At 32.8% G+C, this 24,728-nt stretch overlaps 1 protein-coding gene across 1 annotated transcript in view; it reads right to left on the bottom strand.

Moving 5' to 3' along the window:
- Positions 1 to 24,728, bottom strand: part of LOC143054810 (MAM and LDL-receptor class A domain-containing protein 2-like) — a 144,175-nt gene that overhangs the window by 56,940 nt on the left and 62,507 nt on the right. The window contains exons 28-48 of the mRNA XM_076227869.1: positions 23,076 to 23,195; positions 19,568 to 19,693; positions 18,878 to 19,019; positions 18,177 to 18,352; positions 15,218 to 15,306; positions 14,572 to 14,707; positions 14,059 to 14,237; positions 12,975 to 13,056; positions 12,127 to 12,312; positions 11,221 to 11,556; positions 10,680 to 10,835; positions 9,906 to 10,253; positions 8,681 to 8,797; positions 8,000 to 8,362; positions 7,632 to 7,754; positions 6,811 to 7,149; positions 6,168 to 6,263; positions 3,860 to 4,195; positions 3,271 to 3,381; positions 2,784 to 2,870; positions 552 to 884 (exon numbers count right to left, since the gene is read on the bottom strand). Coding sequence (XP_076083984.1) covers positions 552 to 884; positions 2,784 to 2,870; positions 3,271 to 3,381; positions 3,860 to 4,195; positions 6,168 to 6,263; positions 6,811 to 7,149; positions 7,632 to 7,754; positions 8,000 to 8,362; positions 8,681 to 8,797; positions 9,906 to 10,253; positions 10,680 to 10,835; positions 11,221 to 11,556; positions 12,127 to 12,312; positions 12,975 to 13,056; positions 14,059 to 14,237; positions 14,572 to 14,707; positions 15,218 to 15,306; positions 18,177 to 18,352; positions 18,878 to 19,019; positions 19,568 to 19,693; positions 23,076 to 23,195 — 3,981 coding nt within the window. The remainder of the gene's footprint in view (positions 1 to 551; positions 885 to 2,783; positions 2,871 to 3,270; positions 3,382 to 3,859; positions 4,196 to 6,167; positions 6,264 to 6,810; positions 7,150 to 7,631; positions 7,755 to 7,999; positions 8,363 to 8,680; positions 8,798 to 9,905; positions 10,254 to 10,679; positions 10,836 to 11,220; positions 11,557 to 12,126; positions 12,313 to 12,974; positions 13,057 to 14,058; positions 14,238 to 14,571; positions 14,708 to 15,217; positions 15,307 to 18,176; positions 18,353 to 18,877; positions 19,020 to 19,567; positions 19,694 to 23,075; positions 23,196 to 24,728) is intronic.

Here is a 24,728-nt window from a genome sequence, read left to right as displayed (position 1 = left end):
GATTTTCAACACTTTGTGTTGCTCAATATTTAGTTTTCTGTGCAATATTTTTTGTTATTCTTGTTTTTCCTTTTTTTCTTTGTTGTTGTCTGCTATTATTAGACATTAAGTATTTGATTGCCCAATGGTGACTTCTCATTTTATCCCCATGTTCAGGGAATAATAAAATCAGTTTAAACACTAATACAGCACATAATTTTAAAGGCTCACACCATAATGAACATCATATATACATGTACTAAGAGTCAAATTTTCTTGTTTGAATTGTTTTACATTTGTTATTTTGGGGCCTTTAATAGCTGATTATGCGGTATGGGCTTTACTCATTGTTGAAGGCTGTACAGTGACCTATAGTTGTTAATTTCTGTGTCATTTGGTCTCTTGTGGAGTTGTCTCATTGGCAATCATTATTATTATTATTATGTTACCACATTTTTTTAAATATATCAATTTCATTTTAAACTACCTTGTTGAACCAGAATCTGTTAACCATGAAATCATAGTCAAAATACTTATTTGGAATTTTTTTTTGAAAGAACCTATTAACTGACCTTCTATGCATTCCCCTGGCTGTAAAACAATATCATCAATTCGTAAACCTCCATAATTATTGGACGGGAAAAATGTCTCAAATATCACACTGAAATTTCCACTTGGAACAGTAGTCTTGTACTTTACCCAAAATGCACTTCCAATCATGCTATTGATTGTATACAATGGTGTGACGAGACCATCTGTATCTTGGAGTGCCACTCTCAAGTGACCATTGGTAAAAGGATAGGACTGGGTCAAGAATGACAAACAAGACAAGGTAGGAATATATTCCATTGGCGAGCGTAGTAAGTGGAAGCCAGCCATGGAGATATATATGTGATGATTGCCACCTGAAAATATAAATAAGGATAGGTTAAATTCTTTCATTATTTTATAAACCTAGTTTGATTACTGTACATTCAGAAGTTTTTACATGCATTTATTTTTGCAATCTTTGAAAAATGTCCAGATATGTGAGATTGATATAAATGAACTCATGTTTAGAAATAATTCAAATAGGGATAACATTTTACATTTTTGTATTATCTAAACACTTGTTAAGACATATCAACCTATGGCTTCAGTTTCTTTATTGTCTGTCTGACCTATACATGTTAGACATTTTACTTGCACAACCATTTAGATATATATATATATAATTATTTCTGTAAATGCTGTATACAAATTATTTTTTATTATAAATCATGTTTCATTATTTTACTTCACTTTTGATTTCCTTCAATAATATATTATTAAGGCAGTCATGATGAATTCATTTTCTGTGGACCATTAACCAAATTTGATTAACCATTTGATTTTTTTTTTGTTCAAAAGCAATATGTACTAATATCTTTACAACTATATAATTTAATTTTGGATATAACGCTTTTTTTGATTGGCTGACAGTGTTTTTTTCTATCAGCTCATAGACATAATTTTGTCATTTGACCATGGCATGATGTCATCATAGTTTTTTCATGATTTACTTCCGCTTCAAATGGAATTTAGAAATTAATCATTAGGAAAAAACGTAATATTTGTTCTAGTGCACACTTTAAACTAATCAATTCTATAACAATGTTTAAAAAGGCTTGTTATTTTGAATATTATACATGTAGTAGCAAACATCCTTAACTACACTTAACCCTTAGACTGCTACACGCGACTATTGTCGTTCCGATAAAGCAGTCCGCTACTGCTACGCGCGACTATAGTCGTTTCCGTACCTCGTTTGTTTACACAGTTACCATGGAATGGGCGGAGCCAATATTCATGAGATTGCGGCAGTTTCGACTTGTATGGATTCTGATTGGTTAAAAATCTGCGTTCTTTCGAGTGTCTCTTGACTTTAAATCAGGTATAACGATAAAACCGAAAGTGAAAATTTTTGATGAAAAAAGTGACAAAATGGCGGATATTATTTGGAGAAATGGCCAACACGTTCAGAAGTATTTCAATGATAACGATTTAACAGCGGCGGTCGATTGAAAAGGATTTGGACTAGAACAGAAGATATAATAGATGGAAATAGAAACATTCTATCAAAACTGCGAACAGAAGACTTTTAAAGCGAGAACCAGACCTTGTTCAAAATGGATGACATGAAACAGGATTTGCGATGTTTATCATTTCGCCTTTCAAATGTGAATCAATATTGACTGACATCAATAGATCCGAACATTACGTTTGTCAAGATTATTTATTGATGAAAGCTATAACAATGAACTTGTCGTATGAATATATTTGTACATGGAAGTAAAAGTCGGCGAAAAATACCGGAAAATATTTGCATAAAAAAGGCTGTTGGTCCGAGAAGAAACTTTTTTTTATCTGATAATCACAATGGAACTAGTTCTTAAAAGAGATTTTTAACTATATTGGTTCAATTCTGAAGTCATGGATACTTTTACATTGATGGATTCGTTAATAAAACATGAAAAAAATAAGTTTACCTTTGTTTACCTCTATTTGCACCTGTACAGGTAAAAAATGACCAGAGACTCACACAAAAATAAAATAAATAAAAAATACAGAATCTAACAATACTTTTTTATATAACTTTTATTGATGAATATTCAATATTTACAAAGATACAGCAATTGTAAGTGAACATGTTTATTTCATCAGTGATTAAAATTTTATTCAGCAATACACAAAAGTACAATAGAAATGAATGCAGCAGTCTAAGGGTTAAAGGAAAATTGAGTGCATCTCTAGGGTAAACAATTTCTTCTTTTATTCCTACTTACTTGAATCATTGACCCTGATGATATAATTGCCTGTTATGTTGTATTCACAAGCTCTAGCAGACTCAAAATCACACGAGATGGAGGAATCTGAAATCAAAAAAAATTAATTAGGAAAAAATATTCAAGGGGAGATAATTTAGTTTCAGGGGAGATAACTGCCATGTCCTAATGTTGCTATCTTTTTTTATAACATCTATACCACATCGTTATCAAACCAGCTATAGCAAGGTGCTTGGATTTTTAAAAATTGAAAACCTAAAGTCTTGAACAATGTAAAATATTGGTGCTGAAAATTGATTTGCTAGAATTATTAAAATAATCACAAAATAAAGGTTAATTTTTTTCCACTCTTTGATATATTGATGCAGATAAATCAATATAATTATTTAAGGAACTACTGTTCTTGACAACTCTTACTATCATGTTCGAGACGTATAAGTACAACCTGGTCATTCAAAAGGATGTTCTAAAAAGAAATAACACTCACCACAAGATTTTTCGTCACTTCCATCGTTACAATTTTTAATACCATCACAAACAGAGGATTGTGGGATACATTGGAGGTTAGAAGCACATCTATGTTCATCAGCATCACAAACTGTAAAAATATATGATTATGTTTTCTTTAGTCAGATTTTCAAGACATTGTTTTGTTTATTTGCTATTTGATGCTAAATGAGCCCAGGTGTAGAAGAGAATATTTTGACCAAAGAATTTGTATATCATATATCATTCTATACCTGCCATCTTACACAATTTTGATCCCTTGTCACGATTGCAAAATTGTGATGTTAAAATGGGCTCTTAAATAGGATTTTGTGAAATTTACATGAAAAAATTGATTGTTCACCATTCTGAACTGTTCCCAAGGGAAGACAGCATTTCATATTTCATATTTTTATGCAGCATTTTCAATTATAAATCACAATAATAAATGCTCTAAAAAAAATTGAATTATCTGCAATCAAAGATTAAAATAGAAAAGCTAGCTGGCAACCTGAGCTCAATTAAACAAATTATTATGATGTTTGTGTTTGAGGAAATAACTTTTCTTATCAATTTTCAATACAACTCACCAATAGGGGGACAAATTCCTGGTGAAATAAATATATTATCAACTCCAGCTGTTTCAATACGGGAAGAACTCATTGAAAAGGGAGCTAACTCAAAATTAATGAAATCAAACTGTTCCTCTATCTGGTACCGGAAGCTCTTCCATGTACTGGTTCCTTGTAAGATGACTCTAGTAGATTCTGAGTTTTCTCTATTGAGTAACAATATAAGATGAGCAATTGAACTCCCTGTGAACGTGTAATTAAACTGTAAACACTGGGTATTACTCGAGTCGAGGTGGTTTGGTGAAACTAACAAAGATCTCGTGTAACTGGTGGCTGTGACTGACATGTAAAAATCTGTAATATATATGTTAAAGAGTTTTATCTTTTTCGATTTAAACCAAATAAATAAAAGATATTCAAGAAAGTTTACTGGTTTTTTTAAGATTTTATCATGCATAGAAAAAATAGAACAGAAATTTTTCCCTCAAAATTGTACAAATTGTAAGCTTGATTTTACTTCTTGAAATTGATCACAGTTGACCAAGTACCAGGATGTCCTACCAAAGAGTAGGTAACCTGCAGAAAAAATGTAAACTCTGGAGTCTAAAGTTGGTAATTAGAAAATAATCTATTTCATATACCAGTCACTTTTTAACTGAATAATATCACTAAATAGTCTACTGTGTATACATTATCTATGTATTTCAAAGTATTTTTGAGTGAAATTTGTAATTTCTTGGCCCGATTTAAAAAACACAAAAAAATCAGGGCCGATTTTAACCCTTCGTGAACCTTCTCCTTTAAATGTCAAACAAATAACATATTTTCCTTAGGACTGTATGAAGAATTCAACAAACTTGTAAGTTTTGCTTAATCCAATAAATCGGTACCCACGAAAATAAATGAATCGTCATCAGTATTCTCTATATTTAGACAGGCGTATAATTTGCATAAAGCCTATATCAATCTTACCTCCCATCCTGTTGTTATGTTCTTTTCTCTTCCAGGCATCAGACATGTAGTATCCACATACGGCAGAGTCATCAAAATCAGAACCCCCCAATGAGACCCCCTATCAATCTTACCTCCCATCCTGTTGTCATGTTCTTTTCTCTTCCAGGCATCAGACATGTAGTATCCACATACGGCAGAGTCATCAAAATTAGAACCCCCAATGAGACCCCCTATCAATCTTACCTCCCATCCTGTTGTTATGTTCTTTTCTCTTCCAGGCATCAGACATGTAGTATCCACATACGGCAGAGTCATCAAAATCAGAACCCCCCAATGAGACCCCCTATCAATCTTACCTCCCATCCTGTTGTCATGTTCTTTTCTCTTCCACGCATCAGACATGTAGTATCCACATACGGCAGAGTCATCAAAATCAGAACCCCCCAATGAGACCCCCTATCAATCTTACCTCCCATCCCGTTGTCATGTTCTTTTCTCTTCCAGGCATCAGACATGTAGTATCCACATACGGCAGAGTCATCAAAATCAGAACCCCCCAATGAGACCCCCTATCAATCTTACCTCCCATCCTGTTGTCATGTTCTTTTCTCTTCCAGGCATCAGACATGTAGTATCCACATACGGCAGAGTCATCAAAATCAGAACCCCCCAATGAGACCCCCTATCAAGCTTACCTCCCATTCTGTTGTCATGTTCTTTTCTCTTCCAGGCATCAGACATGTAGTATCCACATACGGCAGAGTCATCAAAATCAGAACCCCCCAATGAGACCCCCTATCAATCTTACCTCCCATCCTGTTGTCATGTTCTTTTCTCTTCCAGGCATCAGACATGTAGTATCCACATACGGCAGAGTCATCAAAATCAGAACCCCCCAATGAGACCCCCTATCAAGCTTACCTCCCATTCTGTTGTCATGTTCTTTTCTCTTCCAGGCATCAGACATGTAGTATCCACATACGGCAGAGTCATCAAAATCAGAACCCCCCAATGAGACCCCCTATCAATCTTACCTCCCATTCTGTTGTTATGTTCTTTTCTCTTCCAGGCATCAGACATGTAGTATCCACATACGGCAGAGTCATCAAAATCAGAACCCCCCAATGAGACCCCCTATCAATCTTACCTCCCATCCTGTTGTCATGTTCTTTTCTCTTCCAGGCATCAGACATGTAGTATCCACATACGGCAGAGTCATCAAAATCAGAACCCCCCAATGAGACCCCCTATCAAGCTTACCTCCCATTCTGTTGTCATGTTCTTTTCTCTTCCAGGCATCAGACATGTAGTATCCACATACGGCAGAGTCATCAAAATTAGAACCCCCAATGAGACCCCCTATCAATCTTACCTCCCATCCTGTTGTTATGTTCTTTTCTCTTCCAGGCATCAGACATGTAGTATCCACATACGGCAGAGTCATCAAAATCACAGGACAAAGATTTAACTGTAAATATTTTTATAAGTTTATATAAATACATTCCTATCAACTTGGGCCTCCACATTCAATCTAATTTGTCTACCTCGAAGTAAATAAATTGTTTTCATGTATTTCACATCCCTTTTATGTCAAACATTGTAAAAAGTTGATTCTTTTGTAAATTCCATTCGCTCAACTTGACCAAAATTGAGGCTAGTTTTAGTAAACTCATAGAATTTTAACGACTGGTGATGATTCTGTGTCTCTGAAGAAGGTCTGTGACGGACTGTTGTCAATACATGTGAAACTATAAAGCATCACCTGACACTTTTAGTTGTGTGCTTTTGTATTTGTTAAAATTTATATCAAACTATTACCTAGACTTCAATTTAAACATGTGTCTTATATAGACCTTTATCTGTGAAAATTACTCTTCAGGAGGATTTTAATTTCATTGTTAAAGACCATAAAAATGAATAATGAACATAGCAAAGATTTTCGGCTGTCCCATCTAAGGCACAAACTCTGAGCAAAATCTAACCAGAAAATAACCCAATTTACAGTAATAACTTACCTGGACAGGTTTTAGCTGACAACACAACATCATCAATATATACATCAGTATGGTTATTCATTTGAGTTTTGTCAGCCTTAAATCTCAGAGTTACCTCCCCTGGAGATGGTACACTACCACAGTATGACTGCCATGCAGCTAGTATTGGCCTCATTGTCATAACTGAAGTAAAATCTCCATCTTTACTGATGGAATACATCAGGTTTTGAGCACTGTTCCAATTGCTTATTATATATTTGAAATGTAGGTACATCATAGATGATATGGTGATACTGGGAAATTCTACCACTGCTGTATCCCCTTCCTCTCCTAGTGATCCATTGGCAACCAAAACATTATCTGAAATCAAATCATAAATAGTTATCTCATTGGTAATCCAAATATTATCCTTTTTGATATACATTGGTTTTTTTGTCAGAGCTTTCCACAAACTCCTCAAACATCAACATAAACAATAATAAATGCAAATCTTGTAACTCATTATAATTTCAATACATTTCATCAGCAAACAATCACACACCAACTATCTATCATCAAGTCTTCTGTCCCTGACCCTTAAAAAGATCTGACTGAGCTTCAAGTGACAAGTACTTTAAAGAGTACAACAATTCACGTTTCAGAATCTAATGCATTCTGGGTTATATTTCTAAAAGCAAACATCAAAAGGTTGTGATTGGTTTAAAACGTGATAAACAATGGAAATTCAACAAATGACCTAACTTTCATTTTGGTGTAGGATCAATGAGATTACCCATAGTCCTTCAGATTCTGAAAAGGAAGAATCTTTTTTTAAACAGATATTTACCATGATTCATACTTACCACCATTAGTGTTGTTAACAGTCCATCTGTATGTATATACTGTGGGACAGTTATCTGGTGTGATGATATCATATCCACACAAATCAGAGGGATCAAATCCACATACAGATTCATAAATACCATCTACAATAAAAAAACATTAGATGAGTGATTGTAAATAGGTAAATAAGGCTGATTTGAAATATACAATGCTTTGATTTTCACTTATAACATATATATGGCATTTAGTCAATTTCTTCATGTTCATGTATGCAATTCATAAATTAATGATCAGCACTTGTATTTAAAATTAAATAATTATGTTAAATATTAAATTATTTATAACAGTTTAACATTGAACTGATGATTGTTGCTAGCTCAAAACTTACCATTACAACCACCTGTTGATACTTCAACATTATCCACAGCAGTTATCTGAGTGTTCCAAACAGTACTTGTATGTACATATACTATTGCTATATTCCCGGTCACGACACCCAAACTTATACATTTCTTTGTCCACTGATCAGCTTGACTAGTTGTGGTCCATAAAATATTGATGTCACTATATTCTATGCTTCTCATTGTAGTATTACCAGATTCACTAATCCATCCAACTTCAAATTTTGTATAACGCGAGTTCAAATAGTCAAATGTAACACTCTCTGTACCATAAGCTTTGAAAAATTTTGTGAAAAGATAAGTCTGACTACCTTCTTTTGAACTGTCACTTGTAGCATAAAAGTAACTTCCTGAAATAAATAAAAAATTTTAAAAGTCTAATTTTTCCAATGTTAAATACAATTTTGGAAAGAGTATTAATTTAGTATGCTTGTTAACTTATTCACTTTGTCCCTATACACTAAAATCCAACTCATATTTTCCAGCAGTATATTTAACCACCCTTTGCAATAAGAAAATAATGTAAATACAAATTGTCAGCAAAATAGGTCAAAGTTGAATCTTTTCTTATGTGAAAACATGAACATATTTCGGAAAAAGTAGATATTTTCACATTTATTTTTTACATATAAGTCTGTTTTAACAACCAAAACATTGTTATATTTTACCTGCAATGGCATTATTTGGAACACCATTAACTTGACCTCTGACCCACTTCACATTGTAATCATTCCAGGTAACAAGATAACCACATGATCCATAGGAAAAGTCACATGACGCAAGATCTGAAATTACATAAAGAAAATGTATATTTGTCCATTTATTAAACATACTTTCATTACAAAGACAACTCATTCTATTTATGAAAAATCTAAATTAAGTCTAGTCAAATCAACAAATTTTCATAAAAATCACTTAATTTTAAATGTCCTCCAATATTTAATGAATGATATTTCTTTGAGCAAAAAGGTGTTTTTTTCCAAGCTAATATTAAGTGTTTTTTAAATTTTAAGATTTCCATACGAACAGATTCAAGCTATCTTTCAACATTCTGATATTGATAATCATAGGTTTTGAGTATCTGTGTTAAGAATTAGTATAGGTAAAACAGCCCAGAACGTAAGTCTCATCATGACTTAAAAGTCTGTCCAGTGGCGGAAACAATATCCAGACGTCATTATTTTTGTTTTTCTACCAAAATAACCCAAACTGAATAACCATAAGCAAGGATGACAAATAGACTATATATGGTACCTATAGGAGTCATAATAATCAATTTATTAAGAAAGGAAGAGAAGTGACACACAAAATAAAATCTACTCATTTAAAAGTATAGATATGTACATTTACAAGTCTTTGGAACATTCAAATACGACATATAAGATTAACTTTAGTCTCTTTTGCTGTTTTTTTATTAATCGTAAAATTGTTTTTTTTATCAACAAAATTTCATAAAAGTTACAGACTTTGCCAGGTGAGTTTTTCAACCCAAAATAAGTTAACACATGTATTTATACTCATTTGCATAAGGTCAATTTCTATCTGATGCAGCTAATACCATAGTTTTTTTTTTAAAGTATAAAAAACAAGAATGTGTCCCCAGTACACGAATGCCCCACTCGCAATATCATTTTCCATGTTCAATGGACTTCAACTTCATCAAAAACTACCTTGACCAAAAACTTTAACCTGAAACAGGACAGACGGACGAACAAACAGATGGACGAACGAACAGACGGACGAATGGACGCACAGACCAGAAAACATAATGCACCTCTACTGTCGTAGGTGGTACCGTAGGGTGGGCATAAAAATCAATTTTATCAAGGACTATTTATTCACAGCTAGTTTGACAAGAAAAGGTCTTTAAAAATAATTTGAAAACAAACTTACGAGGACAATCTTCCTCTGTTACTAGAACATCATCTATAGCAATGTCACCAAGGGGACCATCTCCATGGACTGCTACAAAAGTTAATTCTACATCTTTGCCAGCTGGTATAGTAAGTGGCATGCAAACCTGTTTCCAATCATCCAACTGGGGACCAGTTAAAGTCCAGACTGTTGTAAGAGAATTATCTCCCTTATCTTTGGCTTGTACCAATAATGTGCCTGTATCATTACCATACATATGATATTTAAACTGAAGTTTCTGACTTCCTGTTGCTTTGAATTCTGGGAAGGTTAAGGCTGTTGCATCCCCAAGTATACCATATGTTGCTTCAGCATACATATAATATCCTGAAATATACAAAATTTTTCATCTTTCAAAAATAAAAATTCATTCAAAATTTAAAAATTTGTTATGCAATGGATTATAGCTCAGGTAATTGAGTTGAAAAATCCCTGGGAAGAGAACTAACAGAAAATGATTCTGATAAGCCTTTTAATTTTCTAACATAATGTTAACATCTTTAACTTATAACTTCTGTAAAAGCAGTGGAGGATTTGCCAATTTTGTTGTTTTTTTTTTTGTGGAAAGAATATATCCATGAAATTGAAACCTCCACATAAATTTAACCTTGAAGTTCATATAATTTCACTTCCATTTAACGGAAACCACACAACTAAATCCCTAAAAAATCTGATATAGAGACAAAACCACAAATTTTTCACCCTTCTACAAATTAATGTTTCTACTGTATTGTGATTAAAGCTATACAGTACCTTCACTGCCTGAGTCTGGTCCAGTCTGTTTAGACATTGTTGGTCCACTATGTCTGATCCACTTATAAGTGTGTGATGGTAGTGTACAAGTACAGTTTACACTGTATCCACAGATTAATGGCTGGTCAAATCGACATTTATCTTCGGATATTCCAACTGTAAATTATAATTAAAACATGCTATAATTTCATGGGTAAAAGTAACCACAAATTTATTTATGGTTTTTCAAAAATATTTTACATTGTGACTTCTATAAAGTAGTTAACAAGGTTTTCTAGGAGTGATTTAAAAAATTGAAGACTTATGATGGATGCAAAAATTAATAAAATGAATTAGTAAAAATTATACATCAAGATGTTTTCGACATAAAATCACAGCACAAAAATGTGCATTTGAAAAATTAACCACCCATTACATTGCATTTTAAAAGTTGTGCAATCGTTTGAATTAAACTGAGCCAAAATATAACCAGAATGCTTTATGCCATTTTTGTAAAAAAAATATGCCATAATATGCCGATAGTTTATGGATATAATCTTACCATGACATGGTTCATCTGACACTGTCACATTATCAACAGCAATCGCTGCATCATCGCCGCTGCTCCGAAATGCTACAAACTCTAGTGACAGATCTCCTTCTTGTGCAATGGGTACACAGGACATAAGCCATCCTTCATCTTGTTCCCCCTCTCTTTTCCATAGTAAAGATCTCTGACCATTGCCATTTACTGTGGAAACTTGGAGAGAACCTACATCGCTGCCACCAAAGTAGGCGTAAAATTGTAATGTTGACATGGACGAAGACGTAAATTTTGGTGACAGGAGTCTGGCTGAATCTCCTTCATTTCCATTTTTATTCTGGTAGTAGAAATATCCTATACATAAAAACAAAAATATAAATGCTTATTGACTGCATATGTATAAAATTGTAATATATTGTCTTTCATGTAAATGTACCAAGCTGTACTTTAAATCAAAAAAAATCTATCTATCTATCTATCTATCTAAAAAATATAAAAAATAAAAAAATATATATATATAGATATAAGGAAGATGTGGTGTGAGTGCCATATATATATTAGTAAAAGTGATGAATTGAAACAGCTATTATCTTTTAATATTTTTCTTATATGATACCAGTATACGGATTCTACTTAACTTTTTGCCTGAAGAATTTGCTTATTTCCATTTTTTATTCTAATGGATTAAATACTCTACTTGAATTGATTTTCAAAAAATATTTCAGTGTCAAAAATTAATGTTACCATGGGCTTTGCTCATTGTTGAAGCCATACCATTTCTTCTTTTTTATATTCAATACTGTCATTGCCGAGTTGAGTCATTATTTTATGTTATTACTCAATTTTTGTGTAATTTCATACTGTTATTGCTCAGCTATATACTCAGTCTGATTTATATTTCTAGAGAGAATCTCTCGTACTTACCAATAGGGTTGCCACTAACATCAGAAGAAGGTAGATTCTGTCCTGAAGAAGAGAAACTTTTAAACTGCCAGGTTGTATTCCCTTTAATACTTTCTATGGTATAGTTGCATGCCTGTTTATTACTAAAAGTACAGTTGACCCCTGGTTCTTCTTCATCTGCTGGGCATACAAAGTCTGATTCGGAATCTGTAAAAATATTTTTGTAATTAATCAGAATTTAAAATCAGTATTACCTATTAACTTCTGTATTTTGCAGTGTACTAATTTGCATGTTTTATGAAAATATTTTTTTGTTAGGATTATAAATTTATCTGTATTGAGTTATTAAACAATATAATATCAACTTATTGATAATAAAGACTCATATGGGTCCCTCATCTTTAATGTAAAATAAAACTGAACATGCTAGCTCAAGAAATTGTAAAATTTCTACCCTACAAAGTGACCAAATTATAAAGTCTCTTCAGCGTTTGAGTGATCTTACCCTTAAGATATTTGGTGAAAAACTTAATCATTGACAGATGTAAAAAATCAACTTCTTTGTTAATCTCTAACACCATATGGTTCTGTGACTCTTTTCACAAAAAATCTTATAATTTAAATTGATCATAAATTATACTGAAATGTGTATGACTTATGAGTATTTTTACACTAAAATTTTTAACACTTAGATTTTTACACTAAGATTTTGAACACTTTGATTTTTACACTAAGATTTTTACACTCAGATTTTGAACACTAAGATTTTTACACTGAGATTTTGAACACTAAGATTTTTACACTTAGATTTTTACACTAAAATTTTTACACTAAGATTTTTTGTAAAAAAACCTAGAGTTAATACATACTACATGTTCCCCTCATAAGTTTAATTTCATCCAGAGCTATATCTCCTGTGTATGATGAACCCTTTATTCCAACAAACTGAATCTGAAAAAAACAAAACATATCAAATATATTATATAATTAAATTTCTAATAAAGATAAAAAGGAACTGCAGAAACCAACACCTCCTAAATTTGGTGTTGTAAAAATGGATACTGACATGTTTTCCTGAAATCGCAATAATTAATCTCACATTTTTCTTCAATATTAAAAAATCGCAATAATGAATGAACACAATAATTTTTGAATTTACTATAGGATTAAACACATTTTTTCTAGAGGTTATTGTTGTGTAAACCGGGGCGATTAACTCACAAACTGAATAAAAGTCCGTAGGACTTTTATGTAAAGTTTGTGAGTAAGAGACCCGGTTTACACATCAATAACCTCTAGAAAAAATGTGTTAAATCCTTATAATTCTTCAGCCGAACATACGCCATTATTAATTTACATTATTTGGTTGACGGCTACTATATTTACCATCAAAAACACAATGGCAAGTCGTAGCTAAGGAGTACGCCGCCATCTTGACTTTCTAAAAACCATAAATGTCCGATAAATACAACGGAATCTTAAATGAAATAGCACCTACCTCAAAAACTTCATTTTAATTAAATTTTATCCGAATTTGAAGCGTACATGTAACGAAATAATATTTCCCTTGAAATTTTCCACTCGTATGACGTCGTGTTTTGCCATGACGTAAATTCGCCAAATCCTTCATGAAATTTCGCGGAATTTTATTACATCTAATTTTTGTACATTTTCGAAGCTTAAGTGCAATAAATTTATTTCTTTTTTTGTTATATATGCACTAGAATAGTCACAACTGTTATGCAATTGATTTTAAATCTCAATTTGCTGAAAATCCCGGGATCACTGCAAGCTTGTGTATCGCGCATGAATAGATTACAAAAGTAGTTTCGGAAACATGGTTTATCGAAGTGTAAACTTTGAGAAAAATTCTAATTGACCAATCCAATTCAAGTATTTATAGATATGCAAATCATATAAGAATTATAGTAAATAGTATTCAAGCCTATATACCTGTAATGATGAAACAGCTTGAATATCAATACTGGCAGAATGCCAAATGTTTCCCTGATCGTACTTCTTAGACCAAACAACAGTCCCACTCCAATCAGTACTACTTCTAACTTTAACTTGAAGCTCATTTATAGTAGAACCATACATGTGGTAATAGAAAGAAAGGCATCTCGGAGTTGCTGCAAATAAATCAGAAAAATCATACAAATTCTTTTAAGAAAAATAATTTAGTAATTGTGTATAATTTGTTATTTATCAAGTGCTGTTGGAATCTATTATACAGTTATCTTTAGAGTTAGTGCTTTTCCTGTACAGGTCTTTATTGTATATATGATAGTTGGAAGATGTGGTATGATTGCAAATGAAACAACTATAATAAATATAGGTCACTGTACTGCAAAAGTCATACTGCTTAGTTGGCTATAGAAGTCTTTGTGTGTTCTTTTATAAGTGCATCTTGCTTTTGATAAAGGTATTAAAAGTGGAAGGGTTGCAATCTTAAATAAATCTTACAATCAAAGGTAACATTTGTGTTCAGTGAAGCTGTCATACCAGTTGACCCACTACTGGTTTCTAGAAATATATAATAATTTGAACTGCTACCATCATGACCAGTGCAGGGACCAGTAGCAGTGGATGGTGTACAACCCTGAAATATTACAAACATACATATGTTTCTTCATAAATGCATAAAAATTTAAAAAATGGAATATGTCAAAACATCTCTGATCTTAAGATTAAATAAACAGCTTTTTTTTATCAACATTTTTATCAACATTTTTCTTTCATTTTTTTCTCAATATTTTTTTTCATTTTTTTCTTTAATTTGACTGAAAAGGGACAGCAACTCTATTGATTTATCTCTTGAGAGACTATACGTCAAATTTTCTTATTCTGTTGTATAGCAATTAAGATTACAGAATCAATGATGCACAATACATTTTATTTTAATTTTTCTAAAATATTCAAATGTATTGTGCTATTAGAAAAGAAGCTGTCTTTAGTTTGACTTCACTTGGCATCAAAAACAGGACTTCCTGCACTTAATGAGTGCCGCTACCAGACAAATAGATTGTTTCTGGGGATTAACCAGCAATCAATCAGTTAATACTATTTATAACATTTTTCTAGTTTCAAAACTCTACTTGATGATACTTACAGAACGCCTTAACCAGTGCACTGATGACGATGATGAAGCTGACAAGAACATACAATCAGAGTTGAATGAACAATAGTACTCAGATATACCTGAAAAAAATATAACTTATATATTATAAAAATCTATATGAATATTAGTAAATTGCACCCCTTCAGGTTAATGAGGGTTTTCAATTCATTTTTTGATTGCAAATGGCTGCAAATGATTGGTCTAGATATTTACTAAAATTAGCAAATGTGATGCAGAAATATAATTTAATTGTTTGTTAGCCTTTCCATTTCAATATTTATGATTTTCTCTTATGGCAGCATCTTTTTTAACCAAAAAAGAATAAGAATGTGTCCATAGTACACGGATGCCCCACTCACACTATCATTTTCTCTGTTCAGTGGACCGTGAAATTGGGGTCAAAACTCTAATTTGGCATTAAAACTAGAAAGATCATATCATAGGGTACATGTGTACTACGTTTCAAGATTGGACTTCAACTTCATCAAAAACTACCTTGACCAAAAACTTTAACCTGAGGCAGGACAGACGGGCCAACAGTACGACGGACAAACGGACACACAGACCGAAAAAAATTATGTGGGGCATAAAAATTTGCATCAATTCAAAATTTTAAAACTTTTGATTTTTTAAGGGGAGATCACTCAGACAATTTAGTTTTATAAAACTTAAGCTGGAATGTAAAGTTTATCTATCTGTTTTATTATATATGTAGCACAAAAAAGAGGGAGATAATCCTTGATAATTTTATTTACTCAAAACACATTATAAAATTTATTTTCTCATATCTTATTTTAGAATTCTATCTTTATTAAGTTTTCCTACTATTTACACAAACATGCTTTTTCATTGTATAATCCTTACATAAGCTGATAATTTTGCACAACCCATGATTGAATTTCATGGGTAAAAAAAACCAATGAATTAAAATGTTCAGGTAGGTACAAATTTACTATAGGCTTATATGCAGATTATGGCAAAACTAAAAATCAAATATTCACAAAACTACAATTTTTATCAAAATCTAATTTTAGTCAATACAACCTGGACCTTAGACATAGTGACCTTACAATTAATCAGGATCTTCCTTTTATTTTATGTGACCATATATCCAAGTTGCAATCCCATATGTAGTAATTGATTTGGTATCCAGATACCACTTTTTTGCACAAAGTTCAGTCTAATTTAGTCACTATGACCTTGACCTTATTAATCTAAAATCAATAGGGATCTTTCTATTGTTAAATGTAACCATTTATAATGCAAGTATAAGGTTGCATTCCCATATGTAGACTTTGGTTTAGTATCCAGAAAACCTTTTCACAAATTTAGCTCTATTTTTAGTTACTAAATGACCTTGACTTATCCCGATACATCGTGCCATAATACTGTGCATTCATCATTATTTATGGAATACCAAAAAACCTAATTTCATTTTCTACTGATCCGTTAATATAGTTTTATTCAAAGCCCCAAAGACAAAGCATTCAAGACAGTATTATTTTCCCTAAATTCATGATACTGTGGTTTCATTTATTTTCATGGGCTCAAATTTTCATGAATTGAGGAAAGCTTGCTTTTTTTGTGGATACTTGATTTCGTGGTTTTACCAATGTCTGCATACAACCTATAAAATATTTGTAATTCATTAAACATTTAAAATCATGGTTCATCTGTACCCATAAAACCCACATAAATTGGTATCCAACGAATTATAATGAATCCACAGTAATCATATCCACAAACAAGAGGCTCTCAAGAGCCTGAATCGCTCACCTGTATTTCAGAGGAGAAGATTTTTAAATGTTCACAAACTTGATGAACAAATTTTGTGAAATTGTCTTTTAAGGGCAATAACTCCTTAAGGGGTCAATTGACAATTTTGGTAATTTAACTTTTTTGTAGATCTTACTTTGCTGAACATTATTGCTGCTTACAGTTTATATCTATCTATAATGATATTCAAAATAATAACAAAAAACTGCAAAATTTCGTTAAACTACCAATTCAGTGGCAGCAACCCAACAATGGGTTGTTCGTTTCATCTGAAAATTTCAGGGGCTGATACATTTTGATCTATTGAACAGTATAAGCCCATGTCAGATTTGCTCTAAAAGCTTTAGTTTTTGAGATATAGGCCAAAAACTGCATTTACCCCTATGTTCTATTTTTAGCCATGGCTGCCATGGTTGTCGATGGATCAAAACTTCGGATACAATTTATAAACTAGATACCTTAAGGAACATTTAGTTAAAGTTTGAAGGTATTTGGCCTAGCAGTTTCAGGAGAAGATTTTTAAATGTTAGCAAACTTGATGAACAAATTGTGTAAAATGGTCTTAAAAGGGCAATAACTCCTTAAGGGGTCAATTGACAATTTTGGTCATATTACCTTTTTTGTAGATCTTACTTTGCTGAACATTAATGCTGTTTACAGTTTATATCTATCTATAATAATATTCAAGATAATAACAAAAAACTGCAAAATTTCCTTAAAACTACCAATTTAGTAGCAGCAACCCAACAATGGGTTGGTCGATTCGTCTGAAAATTTCAGGGCTGATAGATCTTGACCAATTGAACAATTTTACCCCATGTCAGATTTGCTTTAATAGCTTTAGTTTTTGAGATATAAGCCAAAAACTGCATTTGACCCATATGTTCTATTTTTAGCCATGGTGGCCATGTTTGTCAATGGATCAAAACTTTCGGATACAATTTATAAACTAGGTTCCCTAAGAACCATTTAGTTAAAGTTTGAAGGTATTTGGCCCAATAGTTTCAGAGGAGAAGATTTTTGAAATAGTTTACGACGACAGACAACGACGACGACAAACGACGACGACAAACGACGGACGCCAAGTGATGGCATAAGCTCACATGGGGCCCGAAGGGGCCCCGATGAGCTAAAAATTGAATCCATATTATTTTGTGTATGCATGTAGACGTACCTGCTAGGCATCTGACGCCCACATCATAGGCATGGCTAAGAACAGAATATTTTTGTTTTGAACATTGCTCCAGCCTTGATTCAGAACCAGTACAATACAAATAGGTATACCATACAGGTACTGTGCTATCTGCTTGTCCAAAATATCCATACTGATATGGTATTGCACCTTCTCCGCTAAAATGAAAATTTGCTGATTAGTACCTTTGTTTATTGATTGACGTTTGTATTTAATGCCACTTTGAGCCCAGTGGCTTTAAAATAACTGCCAGTTATATATCTATGGAGGAAGCTTGGATGCTTGAAAGAAACACAACATAAATTGCAGGAAAACTGGCAGTACTAGTCAATTAAGATTAGAGTGAAATACACAACCTACTTAAAACACTCAGCCACCAAGGCTCAATTTTTTTTTTTAACAAAATAGAAATGAAAGGAAGAATAGGTAGGAAATTGTGTCCAGAACATATTTGTTTATAGATGAAGCCTGCTCTTCTAACGGTGAGCTCTCCCATTACGCCATAAAACCAATATTTATTAGATGACAGATTGCACTTGTCTCCCCTGACACCAAGTTTTATAGATGACACCAGCCTGTAGGAAAGTAAAACCTCACATGAAACCAACTGTTATGCTAGCCTCGCCTAATATAAAAATTAAAGATGACACCAGCCTCCCAGATAGTAAATCTATAACTCTCACCTGAATCCTAACACTCTGCAGATGACACTAGCTTCTCTTGTAGTAAATGGTGCATTATATGTAGATATAGTTCCCCATACTCCATTTATTTTTATTTCTACTCTTCCTTCCAAACAGTTAGATCCATTAACAAGCCGCAATTCTACAAAAAATAATTTTTACGACAAATTATGTATTAAGTATCTCTTCTAGACTTGTGAAAGTGCAATTATTAAAATGGACCAAATATTTACGTTTTTTCCTTGCTAAACTAATGTAAATTTTTGAAAAGGATATAATGAAATCTGATTTCTTCCTAAACAAACTCAGTTTAAGGTAGATAACTGTGGATTCATTTATTTTTTGTGGGTATCAATTTTTCATAGTTGAGGAAAAGTTACATTATTGTGGACATTAAAGTTCATGAATTTGCTAGTCTATGCAAACAAGGCCTATATAAAATTTGTAAATTGGTGAACATTTGAATTTGTGCCACAAATTTTGTGGTTGACCTGTACTCACTAAACCCACAAAAATTGGTATCCAACAAACAATAATGAATCCACAGTAGATTAACTGTATACTGCCATCTTGGATTGTGAAATAAAGAGTACACAATGGGTCAGGTTCTTTGCTTTATTTGCTTTGCTGAATTTACAGTAGATAATTTGATATACAGGAGTACTCTATGTTTTTATTAGATTACCTTACCTATGTTACTAGCGACAGGAGTAGTAGGTATTCTAGTCGTATAAGTGGCATTGTGTGGCAGCAGTGTGGTTGTTATGGTGGTAGCGTTGGCTGATGGTGTACTTTGGGTACTAGTCAGTGTTGTATCTAAAAACATTATTACAGTATTACATTAAATAATTGACCATTATCTGTCTTGGTAATTAACTTACTGTAGAATTATTTATTTATTTTCGTGGGTACCAATTTTCGTGGATTGAAAAAAAAATTATGCTTTCGATGATATTAAATTTAGTGGTCTTGCAAAAGTCTGCATACACGATTACACGTCTATGAAATTTGTAGTTCGTTGAACATTGAAATTCAGGATTACCTTGTACCCACAAAAAAAGCCTTTTTCAACTGATTTTTATAGTTCGTTCTTATGTTGTACTGTTATACCACTGTCCCAGGTTAGGGGGAGGGTTGGGATACCGCTAACATTATTTATGTATGTAGTTAGTTATCAAAAGTACCAGGATTATAATTTTATACGCCAGACGCGCGTTTCGTCTACACAAGACTCATCAGTGACGCTCAGATCAAAATAGTTAAAAAGCCAAACAAATACAAAGTTGAAGAGCATTGAGGACCCAAAATTCCCTGTCCCAAGTCAGAAGCCTGTATATTCAGTGGTTGTCGTTTGTTTATGTGTTACATATTTGTTTTTCGTTCATTTTTTTACATAAATAAGGCCGTTGGTTTTCTCGTTTGAATTGTTTTACATTGTCTTATCGGGGCCTTTTATAGCTGACAATGCGGTATGGGCTTTTCTCATTGTTGAAGCATAGATGCCAACCCCCTTTTGACACAATCAGTAACAAACTATCAAATTTTCCGTATTTTTGAAAAGTTTTCAGTAATCATTCATAAACGTGCATTTACCAATTAAAATTACTGACGAGTGGTTGCAAAGTGATGTACACTAAAATTTGTCATTTAACATGTTGTCTGTAGTATGTATTCCATTCATTGATTGTTCAGATTTTCTCGACTCAAACATTTTTGTTTTGTCAAGGAGAAGTAGAGAAAGGGGGAAAGCTACTTAATAAAATGCAAGTTTGCCTCTTCGGAAGTCAGTTAGTTACCCAACAATAGGTTGATAACTCCCGAGAAACCGGAAGCATTACATTGGCGTTTCCTAAATACTGGACCAGGACGGAAAAGTAATGATAAAAATCCGCGTTTTACAAAATTGAACGTCAATGATTGGGAATCCGTAACTATTCGACTTTGACCGTAATAGCGTAGTTTTTATCGCAAAATAGGAAAAACTACGGAAAAATCGTAATGGTTGGCATCTATGTTGAAGGATGTACGGTGACCTATAGTTGTTAATGTCTGTGTCATTTTGGTCTTTTGTCACATTGGCAATCATACCACATCTTCTTTTTTATATATCCAACAAATAATAATGAATCAAAAGTAAATAAACACAGAGGTCTAAAAGATGGAATGTGGACATCACCCAATGATACTTTCCAATTATTTGCACAATAATTCTCAACACAAACATTTCCAATATCTTTTATAAAATAATTCTCTTTATCGGATATGTCAAAACAGCTCTGGAAAAAACTAGCAAGAATGCTTTGCCATGCTGAGCATATGAGCATACACCACTCAAGGTCATACGGCATCAGAAACAGGAAAACGTCTGACAAATGTGAAAAGTATTATCAACCTTGACTACCCATTAGGGTCAGGCACATTTGTTAAAAGAAATTTGTCAATTATTGATGACAATATTTAACCTCTAAAATCTAAATCTCTATAATGGTTCTTGTAGTGTTGTTGTTGGATTTCTGTTTCATTTACATATACAACACTTCCTCTTTTATTAATACCACATCTGAGGGTCTAAATGAGGGGTCTTCATTTCTATATCGTTAAATATTTTTGAAGGCATCCATTCAACAATGAGAAAAACCCATACTGTATAGTTTACTTATAATAAACAAAAACAAGGGTAATAACTCATATAAGGAGTCCTCCAATCTTAATGGTAATTTCAGTGATTTTGATAGCGCTCGTCACTTTCGTATTTTACGAAAGGGTTTTCTCATTGACGAAAGTATTTCAAATCAATTTCGTCACTTTAGTTTTGAAAGTGTAAAAAAAATTTCGCAATAAAAACTATAAATCTACCTGGCTTCATGTTTTTGACAAGTTTATGACCTCCAGGTAATTAACATTTTTAACAGGTGTTACAAGTTGTGATTATAACTAATCCGCTTATCGCCATTGGATGAGTCACTAATCCGTTAATTATTATAAACCCCATAATTGAATGACCATCATAATTATTTCCCCAGGAAAATCAGTCAGTCGGCATTTCATTTCAGCAACCAGGAGCATAGTTTCGTCAATTAATCAAAAATGTAACAACCCGGATAGTTCGCATTTGAATTTCAATATTTCTCAAACGATCACAATCTGAAGTTCATTTGTCGTAGATTCGTCATTCGAAGGCATTTCATCATATTTGATTTAAATTGTCATCAAAAACTTTCGACAATTTCCATTTAAAATAAAGAACTTTAATGTGTTTATTCAAAACTTTCACGAGTTAAACAGGTGCTTCCTGTATTGTGTTCTACGCATGCGTGAAAGTATTCCTGTGACTATTTATAGACTTTAAAAAACGTAAAATACGAAATCATTTAGAATCAATTAAACGAGAGAGACAAATATATATCTCTTACTAAAGGAATTTAAATAAAAAAATGATAATTTCCTGATGAATCCGGACTCGTTTTGAATTTATTATCCACGTGTCACTTCCCGTTTTCGTTTCATTTTAAAACCGAAAGTAGTGAATGTGATCTATTGTTGATTTGTTTACAAGCTCCTTTCAGTCATTATTATAGTTCCAAAAAGGATTTTATACATTTCCAACTTGATGGAAATGATTTCCAAATATCGATTTAGACCTTTTATATGGATAATGATTATGCAGTGAAATAATCATTGTAAGTTAATTTATGCTATGTCTCTGGTGATTCCTTGTTTAAAAAAATTAGAATCCAACTTTTGTTGATCAGGAATGACCCCTGGAACGAACTGAAGAGAACTTGTGAACTAAATTTCTGGATTCCATGTCAGAATCTTTCTTAATAATGGCCAATACAGTCAAATCATACAATAACTGCCAATCATGCTGGTGCCTATCTGCCTCAATCCCTTAAAATCTGACAAAGTCAAAAGATGAAGCTAGTAATATACATCATTGGTCCCTTGCTTTTACACAAAATAAGGTTGATTTTAATAGCGCGCAAAAGTGACTTAAGCCCTCAAAATCCTAGCTTAAACCCTGGGTAATTTTTCTCTTTTCATAATATTTTTGTATCCATCATTTTCTATATCTTATATCATTCTCTATCAGCACCCTCCCCCCCCCCCCCCCCCCCATTTTTATGTAATCTAGTCCCATTACTTTCTATTTTGTTATAAACCCCATCCAGGTCCTCATATCTATAAAATAACTTACAGTTTAGACAATGCTGTTCGTCAAATCCATTAGCACAATCTTGGTAACCATTACACAGTTTATACACAGATACACAATCTGATGCATTCATAGAGCATTGTACATGGTCTATAGGACAATCTGAAAGTAAACAACAAATCAGTCACTACCTATTCTTGTAGTTTGTCTGAGGTTCCTCCAAAAAAAATGAGTGCTCTTCAGAACAATTTCACCTTTGAAAATTTTATTAAATCCAAAAGCATATAAACTCATACTAGGTAAATACCAGGATAAAAATTTTATAATTACGCCAGACGTGTGTTTCCTCTACAAAAGACTTGTCAGTGACGCTCGAATAAAGAAATGTAACATGCAATTTTAATAAAAATAATTATAAATAGGACTCATGGTAAAAAAGAATGTGTCCAAAGTACACGGATGCCCCACTTGCACTATCCTTTTCCATGTTCCATGGACTGTAAAAATTGGGTAATAATCTAATTTGACATTAAAATTAGAAAGATTATACTATAGGGAACATCTGTACTAAGTTTCAAGTTGATTGGACTTCAATTTCATCAAAAACTACCTTGACCAAAAACTTTAACCTGAAACTCCCACTTTCATTTTCTATGTTTAGTGAACCGTGAAATTGGGGTCAAAAGTCTAATTTGGCTTTAAAATTAGAAAGATCATGTCATAAGCAACAAGTGTACTAAGTTTCAAGTTGATTGGACTTCAGCTTCATCAAAAACTACCTTGACCAAAAACTTTAACCTGAAACTCCCCCCTTTCATTTTCTATGTTAAGTGGACCGTGAAATTGGGGTCAAAAGTCTAATTTGGCTTTAAAATTAGAAAGATGATATCATAAGCAACAAGTGTACTAAGTTTCAAGTTGATTGGACTTCAGCTTCATCAAAAACTACCTTGACCAAAAACTTTAACCTGAAACTCCCACTTTCATTTTCTATGTTCAGTGGACCGTGAAATTGGGGTCAAAAGTCTAATTTGACTTTAAAATTAGAAAGATGATATCATAAGCAACAAGTGTACTAAGTTTCAAGTTGATTGGACTTCAGCTTCATCAAAAACTACCTTGACCAAAAACTTTAACCTGAAACTCCCCCCTTTCATTTTCTATGTTAAGTGGACCGTGAAATTGGGGTCAAAAGTCTAATTTGGCTTTAAAATTAGAAAGATGATATCATAAGCAACAAGTGTACTAAGTTTCAAGTTGATTGGACTTCAGCTTCATCAAAAACTACCTTGACCAAAAACTTTAACCTGAAACTCCCACTTTCATTTTCTATGTTCAGTGGACCGTGAAATTGGGGTCAAAAGTCTAATTTGACTTTAAAATTAGAAAGATGATATCATAAGCAACAAGTGTACTAAGTTTCAAGTTGATTGGACTTCAGCTTCATCAAAAACTACCTTGACCAAAAACTTTAACCTGAAACTCCCACTTTCATTTTCTATGTTCAGTGGACCGTGAAATTGGCGTCAAAAGTCTAATTTGGCTTTAAAATTAGAAAGATGATATCATAAGCAACAAGTGTACTAAGTTTCAAGTTGATTGGACTTCAGCTTCATCAAAAACTACCTTGACCAAAACTTTAACCTGAACAGACGAACGGACGCACGGACGCACAGACGGACGGAGGCACAGACC

The sequence above is a fragment of the Mytilus galloprovincialis genome, chromosome 12 (assembly GCF_965363235.1).
Source record: "Mytilus galloprovincialis chromosome 12, xbMytGall1.hap1.1, whole genome shotgun sequence".
Lineage (NCBI taxonomy): Eukaryota > Metazoa > Mollusca > Bivalvia > Mytilida > Mytilidae > Mytilus > Mytilus galloprovincialis.
The sequence above is the reverse complement of the archived record's forward strand: the minus strand, read 5'-3'. Positions and strand labels throughout refer to the sequence as shown.